This window comes from Octopus bimaculoides, chromosome 2 (genome assembly GCF_046866305.1).
Source record: "Octopus bimaculoides isolate indiv1 chromosome 2, ASM4686630v1, whole genome shotgun sequence".
Lineage (NCBI taxonomy): Eukaryota > Metazoa > Mollusca > Cephalopoda > Octopoda > Octopodidae > Octopus > Octopus bimaculoides.
The window spans coordinates 108402932-108418692 of record NC_142929.1 but is presented as its reverse complement, the minus strand read 5'-3'; the positions used below and the strand labels follow the sequence as shown (position 1 = coordinate 108418692).

General features: G+C 35.8%; 2 protein-coding genes across 2 annotated transcripts in view; both read left to right on the top strand.

The window, feature by feature from the left end:
* LOC106871019 (cysteine-rich protein 1) overlaps positions 1 to 14298 on the top strand; it is a 32368-nt gene extending 18070 nt beyond the window's left edge. Inside the window, exons 3-4 of the mRNA XM_014917279.3 lie at positions 6786 to 6843; positions 14175 to 14298. Of these exons, the coding sequence (XP_014772765.2) occupies positions 6786 to 6843; positions 14175 to 14212 (96 nt within the window). The 3' untranslated portion in view covers positions 14213 to 14298. The remainder of the gene's footprint in view (positions 1 to 6785; positions 6844 to 14174) is intronic.
* On the top strand, positions 3555 to 6052 carry LOC149137188 (uncharacterized). Its single transcript, XM_089347457.1, has one exon. It carries the CDS (start codon positions 4446 to 4448, stop codon positions 5925 to 5927), a length of 1482 nt encoding a protein of 493 aa, XP_089203583.1. The 5' UTR covers positions 3555 to 4445; the 3' UTR covers positions 5928 to 6052.
* Positions 14299 to 15761: the final 1463 nt, after the last annotated feature.

The following is a 15761-nucleotide window of genomic DNA, read 5'->3' as shown; positions in this document are numbered from 1 at the left end:
AGTTGTGTTTCCTCGGGCGATATGTAAATATTGTCTCCGTAAGTTCAAATTCTCGACTTTAAGAGCATCCTCTCTGTCTAACGTGGCCTGAAGTTAGTAGTAGCCACTGAGTTTATCAAGGTGTGTTGTTGCTGAAGGACTGTTGGCAAACTGCTTTGAATGTGTAGACGTAGTAGGATGGTGATTCTGCTTTTGTTAAAGTGGTTGCCGTTTTAAAGGGATTGGCATTTGATTTCTTTGAACCGTTGATTTGTTCTTCGTGGCTAGTTACACATGCGATTGTCCTTAGCTGACCTTTAAGAATAGGCTCATACGTACACATGCATGGTCGTTCACATTTACATCCGTATACATACTAATGTTCGGACACATAATGCTCGTGTGATACCTTATAGCATTCTTGAAGCCATCTGAATGCAATGTATTTTTATTGAAATGCTTGTATTTAAACGCTTCCTGCAATAACAATACACTTTATTTAAATGGCTCCGGTTTCAGTTGCAGTGGGGGAAAAATCCCCTCGATTGAGTGGCATGAGGTCGCTCACCAACAAGTTCGGACTACAGGCGTACTGTTTATTGTCTTTACGTTTTTACCTCTACTTGTAGAAGTGACAGGTCTTATCCTACCTCCACCTAGATACCCCTAATTCACTCCTCCCTCTTTCTATCATCACCCATATTGTGTGCACCCTTCAGGCCCCGCATTAATCACTATGCCTGGACCTTTTTTTTGTGAAAACGTTACCTTGTTGGCATTCCTTCCTTGCACATGTTTTCTCTGTCATCGTCAAGAACGCCAACAGCATCGATCTCAGTGAACTCAGTGTGTCTGCAAATGGCATGAGAACAGCTCTTTTCTTCAGATCAAACCAATAAATATAAAATATATATATAAAAAATGAGATTGATCGTGTTGTCTTCTCATGTCTTCTCATGTCTTCTCATGTCCAGTTTTCATGTTTACTTGCGAACAGTGGTCACTCATAATAGGTCTTTAAAAAGCACAATACGGATTATGAAAATGAAGTATTCCTGTATGTTCCTTCGCACTACACACACTTACCACTTCTATTAACGTATCTGTGAAGAAAGTGGATATTTTCTTTTTTTTTTTTTTGCAATTTTTAGGAGCTGTTTTATTATTATTATAATCAATAGTTTAAGACGGCGCGCTGGCAGAATCGTTAGCACGCCGGGTGAAATGCTTAGCGGTATTTCGTCTGTTGCTACGTTCTGAGTTCAAATTCCGCCGAGGTCAATTTTGCCTTTCATCCTTTCAGGGTCAATAAATTAAGTACTAGTGAAACACTGAGGTCCATGTAATCGACTATCCCCTCCCACCAAATTTCAGACCTTGTGCCTTTAGTAGAAAGGATTATTATAGTCGATAGTTTCCCAAGGTATGAAGATGTCTTCAAATCTTAAGATCTGTCTAAAACTGCTTTGTAAAGAATAATTTCTGAGTAAATAATGGTTTTTGATTTTGACACACAGCCAACTGGTACATATTTTATCGACCCCGAAAGGATGAAAATCAAAGTCGACCTCGTCAGAATTTGAACTCAGAACCAGAAGACAGACGAAATACCGCTTAGGATTTTCAGTCAATTATGCAAGATAAACATAGCATAGAACACACCCTCGTACCCACATCGACTCCACTACTTAACTTGGGTTTTATTTTATCGACCCCGAAAAGATGAAAGGTAGAGTCGACCTCGGGGGAATTTGAACTTAGAACGTAAAGAAAAAGTGCTGCCAAGAATTTTTCAGACATGCATACAATTCTGCTTGCTCGCTGCCCTTTCTGAGTAAATAATCCTTTCTACTGAAGGCACAAGGCCTGAAATTTGCGAGAGGTGATAGTCGATTACATCGGCCTCAGTACTCAACTGGTACATATTTTATCGACCCCGAAAGGATGAAAGTCAAAGTCGACCTCGTCAGAATTTGAACTCAGAACCAGAAGACAGACGAAATACCGCTTAGGATTTTCAGTCAATTATGCAAGATAAACATAGCATAGAACACACCCTCGTACCCACATTGTTCTAGACCACCAATGTATTATAGAAGTCATTGGTTTGTATTGTGCCAGCTCCACTGACTCGTCATGGCTGAATTACTTAACTTACTAGATTCGAATTTAAGTAGTAATTACTATATATTTTCACAACAAAACTGGAAAAATTAGCAACAGCTTTGTTAGCTTGCAATCCTGAGTTCAGATTCTTTGGTGGCCACAGAAGGTGATGGGAAACTATTCTGAAGTATTTCTCTTTTGGACACTTGAAAATCAAATGGTCAATGTTGTTCGGCAACGTTCGGATCTTCTCTGTTGCTGTCACAGTTTTCAATTCTTTTAATTTTGCTCCAATTGTTTTCAAATTTGGTGTACTGTTGTAGTTTTGTATGCTAATTATGGAAATGCAATTCATTTTTGCAACAAATTGATAAATAAAAAGTTAATAGCATTTAAAGTTTACAAATTTTTAGTAATTCTAATCAATCGAAAGCCACAAACATATGAGTCTCTGTTTCCATAGTAACAAACTAAGGTATAGTCTGCTTAAAACTCTTACCATATCTATTGTCTTTACCTGTCTAGTTACTTTGACAAGTCTAGTTTCTTTGTCAAATATCTATTTTCTGAACGCTTGTACTACTTCATTTTTGTTATTTATTTTCATCTGTGGTTTTTTTTTTGAGAAACGAATGGATATTTTCGATTGCTGTCCTGTCACCACTTCATTTTCATAATTTTGAACTGTGTTATTTCTTTACTACCCACAAGGGGCTACACACAGAGGTGACAAACAAGGACAGACAAACGGATTAAATCGATTATATCGACCCCAGTGCGTAACTAGTACTTATTTAATCGACCCCGAAAGGATGAAAGGCAAAGTCGACCTCGGCGGAATTTGAACTCAGAACGTAGCGGGCAGACGAAATACCGCTAAGCATTTCGCCCGGTGTGCTAACGGTTCTGCCAGCTCGCCGCCATAATTTTGAACTGTGTGTTTTCCTGGACCTTTTCATCCTAAATGTGACTGCAACCAACTGGTTAACTTTTCGAATATAATGGAGAAATTGAAAACCGAGGAGGATGCGGTTTCTTACTTACAAGAAAAGTGTGTTATTACTTAAAGAATATATACAAAAAGACACCACATGAACAAGAAAGATGCTTCACAGGAAAATTTACTGTGGTGCTCCCGAAAAATATGTAACGATTGTATGTCTGTTAGAAAAGATATATAATTGGAAAGTGGCACTCTTCCTCTTAGGACTGTACTGCTTTTATTTTATTCCTCATGGGTCAAGGAATTGACTTCAGTCCGGTTTTGTGTTGAAGAACTGAGGATGTGTCATTGCACAGATGTTGATTACAACAGCTATGTTTGTGAAATATGTGCTCCAGTTCAGATAGGCGGTCTTGAGAAGATTGTTGAGATAGACTAAACAGTCTTCCCAAGACGTAAATACAACCGAAGAAGAGTACTTGCTACCTGAGCAGTGGATCTTCAGAAGAGTGTGTCACGAGACCAGGTATGTTTTTTCTTCATGCAGTGCTATGTCGGAATCGCGACGCACTTGAGGAATGCATATGTCTGTCGGTTTTTCAAGGAACGGCAATCTTCAGCGACTTGTGGAGGTCGTACGTTCACATTCTTGAAATTGATGGTTATTATTTTCTACAAAGCACAGCGAACCACAGTTTTACTACAAAAAAATGTATTAACTGCTTACATGAAATGAACTAGTTTTCTTTTTCTTTTTTGTTCGTTTTATGTAATTTAACGTAGTTTGTATTTTTGTAATTTTTCGCAAAAAAATTCATTGAGGATTTTTTTTTTTTACTTTAATTGTCTGTTCCAACAATTCACATGACTTTATTTATTAAAATCTATTAAAATTCAAAACTTCTTACATGTTTGTCGTCGTAATGTTGTCATAGACAGCTATCACGCACAAAATGCCAGCTTCTAAATCCTGTTTTCTGATTGGGTAAAAAAATTATCAAATTTTAAACCTCTGCAACATTTTTCAAAAATTTTCCTGGAACAAGTAAAAATCAAAATCAGATTCAACGTGAAAATTTACATCTATATACCAAATTTGAAATTTCTACTTCATTTCAAAGTTTAAAAAACTGTGACAATAACAGAAAAGACCAACATTTTCCGGGAATAATCAAGAACCAATGCATAAATACATTGTACTGCAAATAAAGATCTAAATAGACGAAAAGAGAAAATCTAACGAAGAACGAGAATACGTTTACGTCATAAATAAATATTTAAAAATTGAAACCAAAAGAATAAGGGAAAGTATAAGGAAAGACGGTGAGAAAAAGAAAGAATAAAGAATGAGTGGATAACAGGGAAGAAAAAGAAATAAAGAAAGGAATTAAATATTTTAGCTTCATTAAACAAAAAAATGAACCGTTTGAAAATTCCGAAACGCGTTCCAGAATGTGGTCGAAAAAGCCTCTTAACTTGGGTAAATAGTAAACTTCGCACAAATTTTTCTGATATCAACAACCTGTCAAACGGTGCAGCCTATTGTCGACTTATTAATTTAATTCACCCAGGAATAATCGCAGGGAAGAAAATCAAATTAGATCCTTCTCCGACGGGATATCTATCCAATTATAAACTACTTCAGAACGCATTTTATGTATTAAAAGTAGATAAAGTGATTCCAGTTGAACAACTTATTGCAAGTAGTCAGAGGGCATTGCTGACCTTTACTTGCTGGATTAAAGTATTTTTCGAAATAAATGTTTCTCTTTATTCTGATGTGTCAAATGTTTCCTCAAATAAGCTAAAAAATAATAATTCAGATGATGTAAAAAAAGATGTGGAAGCTTCAGTAACTTCAGACCTACAAAGTAGACCCGAATTTGCTAAGAAAACTAAAAAATTAGAATCTGTTAAGGATGATTTTTCTTCAAATGACCCATCCATTGACTATTTCTTATATCAGATTTCAGAAGATAATCCTCCTATAGATTCCGAACAAGTTCGCAATCAAATCTCACACCTTTTCCAAGATGAAGAGGAAGGGGAATTTAAACTGGAATCTATTTCAAACGTGTCATTAAGGGAATTTGAAGCTTTAGAAGCAATGCTTGAAAGTAGTCACTGTACAGAATATTCAACCAATTCAACAAGTTATAAGCTTGATCCACAAAAAGAACCTTCTTCGAAAATGTCCCAAAAAGAATTTTCTTTTGATGAAGCATTCAATCAATGGTTTGAAAAAGAACTTAATGTAAAAGGTGAAGGAGAAAATGATGCCATTGACAAAAACAATGAAAAAAATGTTATTATTAAAAATCATGTACCACCAATTAAATTATTTGCTGAACCATCTATTAACTCTCAAACGTATATACAAGATTCCGATACAACGAAATATCATCACAATGAGCATTCTTTACAAGATAATGCAATTCCGGATTTTCAAAATAACCTGCAACAACTTCTAGAATTTCAAAGGTCTTCACCCTCGAAACTTTCACATCATTTTACAGATACTGAACCTCTGGCTAGTCCTACTGCTGAACCAGATGTTCACTATTCCGCATCATCCTCTTCAAATACAACAAATATGAAGATCGATCGGTCTGATAGAACTTTAAGAGAAGGTTTAAGTTCTAGTTCAACGAAAGGTTTCTTTCAATCAAGTCGTTCTTCACCACCTTCGTCAGAGGGATTACATCAAAATAACTTTCCAGAAAAGGAATTCCATGAGACATTGAATTGTGCAGTGCTTGTTTCTACCGGCATTCACGAAGATTGCAAGTTATCAGACAACAATGATTATGATGACCGCTTGACTGAATGCATTGCTGATGAGAAAAAATATAATCTTCTGAAGCTAGAAGAAGAAAATGAGAAGACTCTGATTTTTTAAAATCAGATAAAAATATTCGCTGTTTGGTTTTATTCAAACCAATTCAAACAAATCGTTCCTGTTTTGATTGGCAAAAAGTTACTTCGTTTCAGAGATGAATAACTAATAAAATATAATAAACTTTACTGTACAACTTCCTATTACCATTTCATGTACAACTATGGTATAATGATATACATCTATATGTTTCATAGTTCAACTGAAATTTTCTTGATGCTTACAAATCTCGAGATACACCCCTCAAACATTTTCTGCAAGGAAGAAGACTATTTTTCGAAAAGTGAATTAAGATGTTCACCTTTAATTTGTATGATACATATGATTTGAAAAGGAGTAAGGTATAGTAAAATCAAATGAATCGGCTCAAATATATATTATATTTATTAATATTAGTACCATATTCTTTGGAAGGAAATTTAACTCGGTTTCTGCAGCATTTTAATTTTAAAATATAAAACAGTTTCTGAATTAGTTCTCTACAATCTATGCCAAGTCTACCCAAAAGTTTAGCTACCATGGGTAACATTTTCCTACAAGAGTCTAAATGCAGTGAATGCCAGTAATGTATTTATTGCATGCAAGCAAAGAATTCAGAGTCTTTATTTTACGCTACATCTTTTCTGTATACAATGTTTAATGTTGTCGCCTTTTGACTGCAATTTCAACATCACATTTCTAATTGTACTTTCAGTTTGTTACAATTCTGTAAAGTTACAGTAGCTCTGTCAAAAAGGAAACGTAGCCTTGCATAAAGGAAACGTAGCCTTGCATAAAGGAAACGTAGCCTTGCATAAAGGAAACGTCTGCTTTTTGTTTTTTGTTTATTTAATTTTACTTTTATTTCTATTTTCATTTTAGCACGAAGGCAAGCCTTACTGCAATCATCCATGCTACTCATCTAAATTTGGAGCAAAAGGTAAGACAGTCTTAAGTGTATTTAAAGACTTTCAGACAGACTGACAGGCAGACAGACCGATAGATAGATAGATAGATAGATAGATAGATAGATAGATAGATAGATAGATAGATAGATAGATAGATAGATAGATACATTTCTTTTATTAGCCACACAGGGCTCAACGAAGATGGGACAAATACAATGTAGAGCTTTTCTTTTTGGGAGGGGCAAGGAAAAAAAAAGGGGGGGTGTCGATCAAAAGGGATCGTAGGAAGGAAAAAGGGGGGGGTTCAATCAAAAGGGATCGAAAAAAAAAAAGATAGATAGATAGATAGATAGATAGATAGATAGATAGATAGATAGATGGATAGAAGTTGAAGGTTAAACAATATAAAAGGATGTTTCTCAGTAATCTAATTTTTGCACATACTTTTTTTTTTTTAAGTAGGTAATAATATTAAATATAAAAAAATAGCTGAAAACAATATAAATTTTTGAAGTTTTAAAATTACTAAATTAACATAACTCAATACATGATAGGATCTCAAGTCATTAAGTACTCTTGGTGATGATCTGAGGTTGAAACGATAGCTGTAACAGTTCATACACGCGCGTGCACGCGTGTGTGGACATATGACTACAGGCGAAAGAGCACTCACTGCATTCAGTAGAGTTTATATTGATATGCAAATAGAAGATGATTCACTAGTACTTTACTTCAAGTTTCACACACACACACAAAACATGTTTGTGATATTTCATGTGTCATTCAGGAATTGATATCTAAGCACAGACCACCGGTGAAGGCAGCCTTTATTGGTTGTTAGTAAGATGGGTTCCTACGGATGAAAGTAATCACGTAGTCAAAAATACATCAGGTCCTAAGTCGGACCAGTAAACTGTGATGGAAGCGATCCGGTTGAGATATATATTCATCAAAAAGGGAAGCTAAAACTACTTCACATATCTCGTAGTCGAGAATTTTGTAAATTGTAATCGCTTATCTCGGGATGTTCAAAGCAGCAGAAAATCCAACAGGAAGAATGCTGGTTTTTGCAGACGATGAAACAATACTTGAGACTTTCTACTGATCGATATCGTTAGTTGCTTGAACATCCACTACTTTTAAGATAAGTAAAGTTTACTGTTACGTAATCTGTTCGAATATGAAATATCACTGTCAATAAAATTTAAAGTTATAGTAAGGTGACCGTAGCCTTCATCCTTGAGTTCCCAGATAAATCGACACAAAGAAGTAGTTTTCCCTGATCCACTATCTAAAAGACTACATGCGTTTGTTGTAACGTCCCTTGAAGCAGTTAACGGTGGGCTCTATAAAGTTTTTTTTGGATACTGTCAGATGGTGTAAATGATGATCAGTATACAACTCCTATGGAAAGACAGAATCTCCTGAGTAGATAAGTAAGGTGATGTTTAAAATGCTTGTTTCTGAATGTGGTGCATGAACGTAGAAACAATATTGTCTAAAATACGTAACCTAAACATTATGGACTTTAAAGAGCTTGGTGGAAAGTGATGTCTTAAAAGAATAGAAAATTTAAGCCATAAATTTTTTCTATCCCTTATCAGCCATCTCTATTCAGGAAAGACATCTAAAAGATCAGATCACAACCATATTTTACATGCGAATTAAATTTAAATCATGTACAAATGGAAAATACCTTCTTGTCTTTGATACACGCGCGCGCATGCACACATGCAAGCACGCACACACACGCGCACACATACATACATACATACATACATACATACATACATACATACAAAATCCTTCTGTTATGGAATACATTCATAAACACCAACCAAAGAATACTGGTGGAATATTCTCATCAAAACTTCTGTCAAATGTAAACATAACAGGCCGAGTATTGTTGTTTGGGATGGAGGGGCAAAGGTATGTACCATCTTAGGGGTCAGCTGTTCTGCAAATATAGATATCTCTTTGAAAATCAATGAAAAAGAGTATATCTATAGACAACTTCTTCGAAACCTCCAGCTTCAATATCCAGAATATGAATTCATATTCATACCAGTAATAATTGGAGCACTAGGTTTTGTTAGTAAATGCTTAAAGGAGAATCTGTATAAACTGGGATTTTCAGAAAGAGAAATTGACCGGTTGATTCGTACATTACAAGTGCAATCTATGAGTGGAACAGTAAAAATATGCTAAACTTTTCTCAAGTTCCAAATGTGAACTTGTCTGTGTTGACTACATCCCAAAAATGGAGCCTTATATCTTTGTTGGAGACCGGCTTCCTCCTCAGTGCAAGATTTATAATTAAAAACTAGAAGAGACATACATACATACATACATACATACATACAATTCAAGGAAGAGAGATCCCCACCAAGTACCTACAGCATAAGAAGCAGACAACAAATGTAGGTTGTGCGAGACCAAGACTGAAGACATCAACTACATTTGTGCCAATTGTGAGAAAATATCTTCCAGATGTTATCTTCCCATGAGGAATAACGCAGTAACAGAATGATCTGGAACAGGATAATAAAAACGAAATACATACAGATGGAATTGACCACATTGAGACTGATGAGTCAAAAGAATATTAATGGAATTTAAAAAGTAAAAGAGTCAATAAGCTAAAATACAACCGACCAAATAATGTTTAGTGGAACCGCAAGAAAAAGATATGTTCTGTTGTGAAAATCAGCTGACTGTGAACAGTAATGCAGTTCGAAAAATACATAAGAAAGACGACGTTTATGGACCACTAATAAGGAGTTTGCAAATCTAGTATCCAAGATACGCTTTCAGCCTCATGTCTATTATTAGAGTAGCAGGATACATACCAATCCCTCAGGAAAAAAGTATGGTTGAACATGTGTTCTCGGCAAAACAATGCAAATCTTTAATTCATACTCTACAAATGATCACTATATCTGGGACTGTAAAGTCTGCATGACCTTCTTAAGATTTAAAGGATGACAAACAAAACAAGATGTTTTCCTTCACAACCTTACTACCAAGTAAGCAACCGATCAAAATTTAATCTAAAGTAAAAAGAGAAAGAGGAGAATATACACAATACACACACACACACACACACACACACACACACACACACACACACACACACACACACACACAGGCGCAGGCGTGGCTGTGAGATAAGAAACTTGCTTCCCAGCCACATGGTTCCGGGTTCAGTCCTATCGCGTTACACCTTGGGCAAGTGTCTTCTACTTTTGCCTCAGGCCGACCAAAGCCTTGTGAGTGGATTTGGTAGACGGAAACTAAAAGAAGCCCATCGTGTGTGTGTGTGTGTGTGTGTGTGTGTGTGTGCGTGTGTGTGTGTGTGTGTGTGTGCGCGTGTGTGCGTGTGCGTGCGTGTGCGTGCGTGTGCCTGTGTTTGTCTTCCATCACCCCTTGACAACTGGCGTTGGTGTATTTATGTCCATGTAACTTAGCAATTCGGCATGAGGCGATAGAATTATTAGACATTAAAATATAAGTAATGGGGTCGATTTCTTCGAATAAAACCCTTCAAGGCGGTGCTCCAGCATGGCCGCAGACAAATGACTGAAACAAATAAACGATAAAAGATAAAGATATATATATATACTGTAGGCTTAACAAGACATTAACTGAAGAAAATTGAAGAAAACGAGAAGAGAATGTAATGCTTTGCTGTATTTATTTTCCACCTTGCGTCTATGATTTTGTTATATCTGCTAAATTGAAAACTTCCTGTTTTTATTATTGATGATATCCACAATTTAGAAGAAATGAATGGTCGAGTAAGTCGACCTCAGTAAATAACTTTTACTTTATCTTGTCGAATGGAAAGTATGAAAGCACAGCCAACTTCGGCGTGATTTAAAGTCAGAAATGCAAAGATCCGTAGCTAAATATAACAAAAGATAAATTCTACTAATTCTAACTTCTTGTAAAAATGCTTAAATTTGTGTTGCTATCTAGAAATATTTCTAACACAGGGAGTAGGCCACAAATTGAAGCCTGGGGGTATTGACGATACCGACTCCATTTCTTGTATGGTATTTATTTTATTGACTTTGGAAGATTGAAAGGAAAAGTCAAACCCGAAGGAATTTGTATACAGGGATGTAACAAAATAGCATAGCTAAATATTTGTTACTTTTTCGGTTCCCCAATCTCAATCGCCGTGTTAGTCATCGATAATAGCCTGTTGTATTTCTCGCTCTAAGCAGCGATAAAGTCATAATCACTTGTTACAGAAATTATCTTTTTTATTGACATAATCGAACTAAATTAAAAACGTTAGGCATCGAAATAAATATTTGTTTTAATTTCCTGGTTTTTCCATTTTCATAAAGTGTAATTAATTAAGGAAGATCTTAATGCTGTATGAAGACTATGCGACTGTCTTACAATCTAAGCTGATGAGGTACACCTCAGAGTAGCTTGATCATACTCCTTGAGGTATTTTCCCTCAGACATATTGTTGATAATGTTAATCAGCCTCACTACGTTACATCTATTTCTAAATAGCTAACTACCGAGCAGAAAACTTTGTCATTGTGGAGAATATTCACTATTCTCTCACGGGATATGTTAATACCATTGGCTATCTGATTTATAGTTAATCGCTTGTCATCCAAACCACGTGGTGAACTCGATCAATGGTTTCCTCAGTGGTGATAATTGCAGGACGTCCAGACCTTGGGTCATCTTCAAGACTCTTCCCTTCTCTCCTAAATTCAGCTGCCCACTTTTGCACTATTGATAAAGATTGAGCGTCATCTCCTCATGTAGTAAATATGTTAGCATGAATGCTGTTGGGCGCTGAACACTTTTTCTGCAGGTACTTGATAACATCACGATGCCAAACTTTGTTCATTTCCCACAGGAGTCGCTTAGCAATACAGTTAATAAGAAGCGTTGAATGCATGTAAGGTTTCACAGCTCTAGCATCACTCCTTCATGATGTTTTCACAGCCTATGATGTTTTCAGCTCATCCTCATAAAGATGATAATCACTCCAATAGACATATTCAACATACGAATGAAAAGAGTTGCAGCAAAATTTGTGTCTCGCCTGTTCACAGAAGATTAAAATCAGCCACGACTGAATGTGTTTCATGAATTGATAATGTTAATCAGCCTCACTACGTTACATCTATTTCTAAATAGCTAACTACCGAGCAGAAAACTTTGTCATTGTGGAGAATATTCACTATTCTCTCACGGGATATGTTAATACCATTGGCTATCTGATTTATAGTTAATCGCTTGTCATCCAAACCACATGGTGAACTCGATCAATGGTTTCCTCAGTGGTGATAATTGCAGGACGTCCAGACCTTGATACGGAGCTTTTTTCAAAGATCATCACTGGTGACGAAAACTGGTGCTACGGCTACGACCCGGAAACGAAACAGCAGTCAAGTCAATGGAAACATTCAATGTCACCACGCCTAAAAAAAAAGGCGTTTGTTACTCTTGGTCAAACTGTTAACCAAACATTTTACTTGACAGTTCTGAAAGTTTTACGAGACGCGGTAAGACGAAAACGCCCCGAACCGTGACAAAGTGAAGAGTGGTGGTTTCATAACGACAAAGCGCCTGCGCACACCACCTTGAGTGTGTGAGAGTTTTTGTCAAAAATTGCATGACCTCGCTTAACCACCCTCAATATTCGCCCGATCTTGCTCCCTGCGACTTTTTTCTGTTCGTCCTTGCAGATGTAGAAGGAGTGAAGAAAAAATGACGGCGGCGTTAGAAGGCATCACTGCTTCGAAAATTCTAGCTATTTTGGTGTGTGATCTACAAGGGAGATTACTTTAGCTTACCTTTTAAATTATTTTGTCCATACTTAGCATTGTAAATGTATTTTTTCAAAATTCTTACTAAAAATAAGCGCGTAGATCACCCACCAAAGTAAATTTGCTTACGTAGATCACACGGAAAGTAGCACTAAAACAAAGTAAACTAAAAAGTAACCTAAAGTAATCTCCCTTTAAATTGTAGATCACATGCTAAAATGACACCTTTCTTTTTCTTAAGAAATGATGTGAATTTAGTACTGGTTTTTTTGGAAAAATGCAACTGCCTTCGTCTCTTCGCTGATCACATTGTAGAAATCTTTAGCTAACATTTTACGGGTTTTTAGAAATTGAAAAGTAAACTAAAATGTAACCTAAAGTAATCTCCCTTGCATATCACACCTCCAAAGTAACACCAACTTACCTCCCATTGAAATTGCAGGCCCTTTTGTCAAAATTTGAAGCCAACTTCAGATTTAGCGAAACAGTATTGAAGGGAAATAACTCTGTAAATTTCGCGTTTGTTATTTTCCCTTGTAAGCAATGTTTAATTGCTGCAACAAAATAGTGAGGAAGGTATTATACATCATTCACATAAACACAAACACATACGCACACAGATACTACCATACACACTGGCCATCTTGCATTCTCCGGTCCCAAAAAAACCACTTTCGCTATCTTTTTCCACTTCCAGTCACTTCAGCAATGTAACTACACATGTGCTGTTGGTGATATTTTTCCTTCTGTGGACTTTTCCGTTTTCTTTTCTGACGAAGAGCTATGTGCAAAAGGTTAAAAATTCTCACGTGCTCTTGTTGATTGTTATTATTATTTCTAATACTTGATTATTCGATTTGACTATGTATGCATGCATGGACGGACGGACAGACAGAATACAGTCAGGGTGATACCTCATGACTTTCGTTTAAAAACTCCTATATTATCATCAGCTACCATATACCATCTTACAGCTAGGTTTATCCCTGAGCTAGATAAACATGCGAAACTCCGCTATTGTATAAGATTAATATGAAAATTAAAATAGTTATACAACACGATGATGGAAAAACCAAGCTTTAATTGCAAATTACAACATTTTGTTTCTGCTCCAGGCAGCAGCTTTAAGTTGCTGAGTTCTTATCGTATATATGCTGGCTGTGAGCATCTGACACTTACTATCATACCCAGCAAAATAAGCTGAGAGGTTTCATCAAAGTAATAAACAAAATAACAACAACAACAATACTGATCTCCTTTATTGGTCACAATGGCTGAACACAAAACAAAAAGGGACAATACAACACAAGGGACAAGTGGGGCTTAGCACAATATTCATGTATAAAATAAAATAAAACAATAACAACGGTGGTGGTAGTGGTGAGGCATTCTATAATTTCGTCCAAAATATATTTCAAGTTATCTGACTCAATGAATCTAATAACTCATAACCATTCCTTAATCATGTTATAAATCTTTGTATTTTTAAAAAAGTTTCTTATCTCAGTTATTGATGAAAAATAAAATGCTCAATATTTTTCTTTTCTTTTTTTGCACAGGATTTGGTCGTGGTGGTACCGAGAGCTATAAATATTGAGAGAATATAAATATTCTGTTATGAATTCACACCAATAGTTTCTATGATACTAAGGATTATTAAATAATTTTTGGATATGGATATAACTTCTGTTTAATTCTTCCATACTCTACCTTTTGTGCATAAACAACCTTTTCACTGTCACTTCCAGCCATAAATACTCCTAATTTTTCCTACACAGATGTCACTATAGATGTTGCTTGGATGACCACTTCTAAGTTAGAGATAGCATGATATTTCCTCCCAATGTTTGCCTACAAGACTGCAGTACAGCTGCAAATACATTCTTAAGAGTATTCAGATCTATGGGGTTTGGTTGTGTGAAGACTGGGGAGAGAGGTACACAGAAAAAGGATTTTGGTTACCTGACTGGCTTTCTCAGAGAACTTATGAGTAAAGTATATTGGTTGCTATGCTTAGAACTGGTGAAAAGCTACTCAATTAGCTACCTCGAAGTGAAACATAATTTACAAAGCAAATGTCCTATATTTTATGGCATAAAAGATGCTTGGGTATATTAGACAAACCTCAGTTTCATCAACACATATTCAAGCAAAATGTTTATAGTACATTAAAGCATGTAATATATCGAGCAACCTAGTAGTATATTACAAAACATTACAGTATAAGTAATATTAATAATGCTTTAAAAAAATATTATTATGGAGTCAAGCTATGTAGAAGAGACTAGATAAAAATTAGATTTAAAAAGTGTCAGAGACAAAATTAGCATGTGGAAGGCTCAACTTCACATGTAGGACTCAAGGTGATTTTGGAAATATATTTTGGGGAAAAAAAAGTGCATTTTATGTACAATCAAATACAATATTATATAGTAGGATAATGAAGATATTGCTGCAATTAGGCAATCAGACAATTTAATAGAAGCATAAACTGTGATGCTGATCAAGGGGTTGGGTTTAGAGGAGAAAAAGAAGCCAAAATTATTTGGAGTTTTGATGTAAAACCTAAAGGGTAAAGACTTCCTAGTGCAGAGTGTTCAAGGGACTACATCAACTTCTATTCCAGCAGTGGAAGAAACATTTTAAGAGAGGCGTTGTATGTATTGAGGTACTGAGGATAATGACTTCAGAGAGATGTAAGATGTTATCAACGCAAGAAGAGAGATAGTCAACTGATTGTTACAGAAATTTGCAAAGATGTTTGAGGCAACAGATGAACTAAGGGGACAGACATTCCAATGTATTTGGAAGTCTCAACTGCTAACATTTAGATGAGAGAGTTGAACCACAGTAAGAATTAATGCAACGTAATGACAGAGACATTGAAATATAGTGTCATTAGTATGGTGGAAACAGGTTGGAGTTAGATGACTTTTGCTTTGTTCAGTATTGAAATTTTTTATGGCCTACACAGGAAATATTGTCTTTGTTTAAAAGTACTGGATATTATGTATAGGCTAATGAGGTTGACATGATTAATGTTCCACTGGAGCAGTTACATGTCAACAACAGAGGGGGAAAATATGTGCAGGAAAGGAATTCCAGAGGATCAAATTCTGAGAGAAAGGATTGGATGGAGTTGTTCA

Excerpts from the sequence above, each read along its gene's own strand:
- LOC149137188 (XM_089347457.1), top strand. The coding sequence starts at position 4,446 with ATGAACCGTTTGAAAATTCCGAAACGCGTTCCAGAATGTGGTCGAAAA.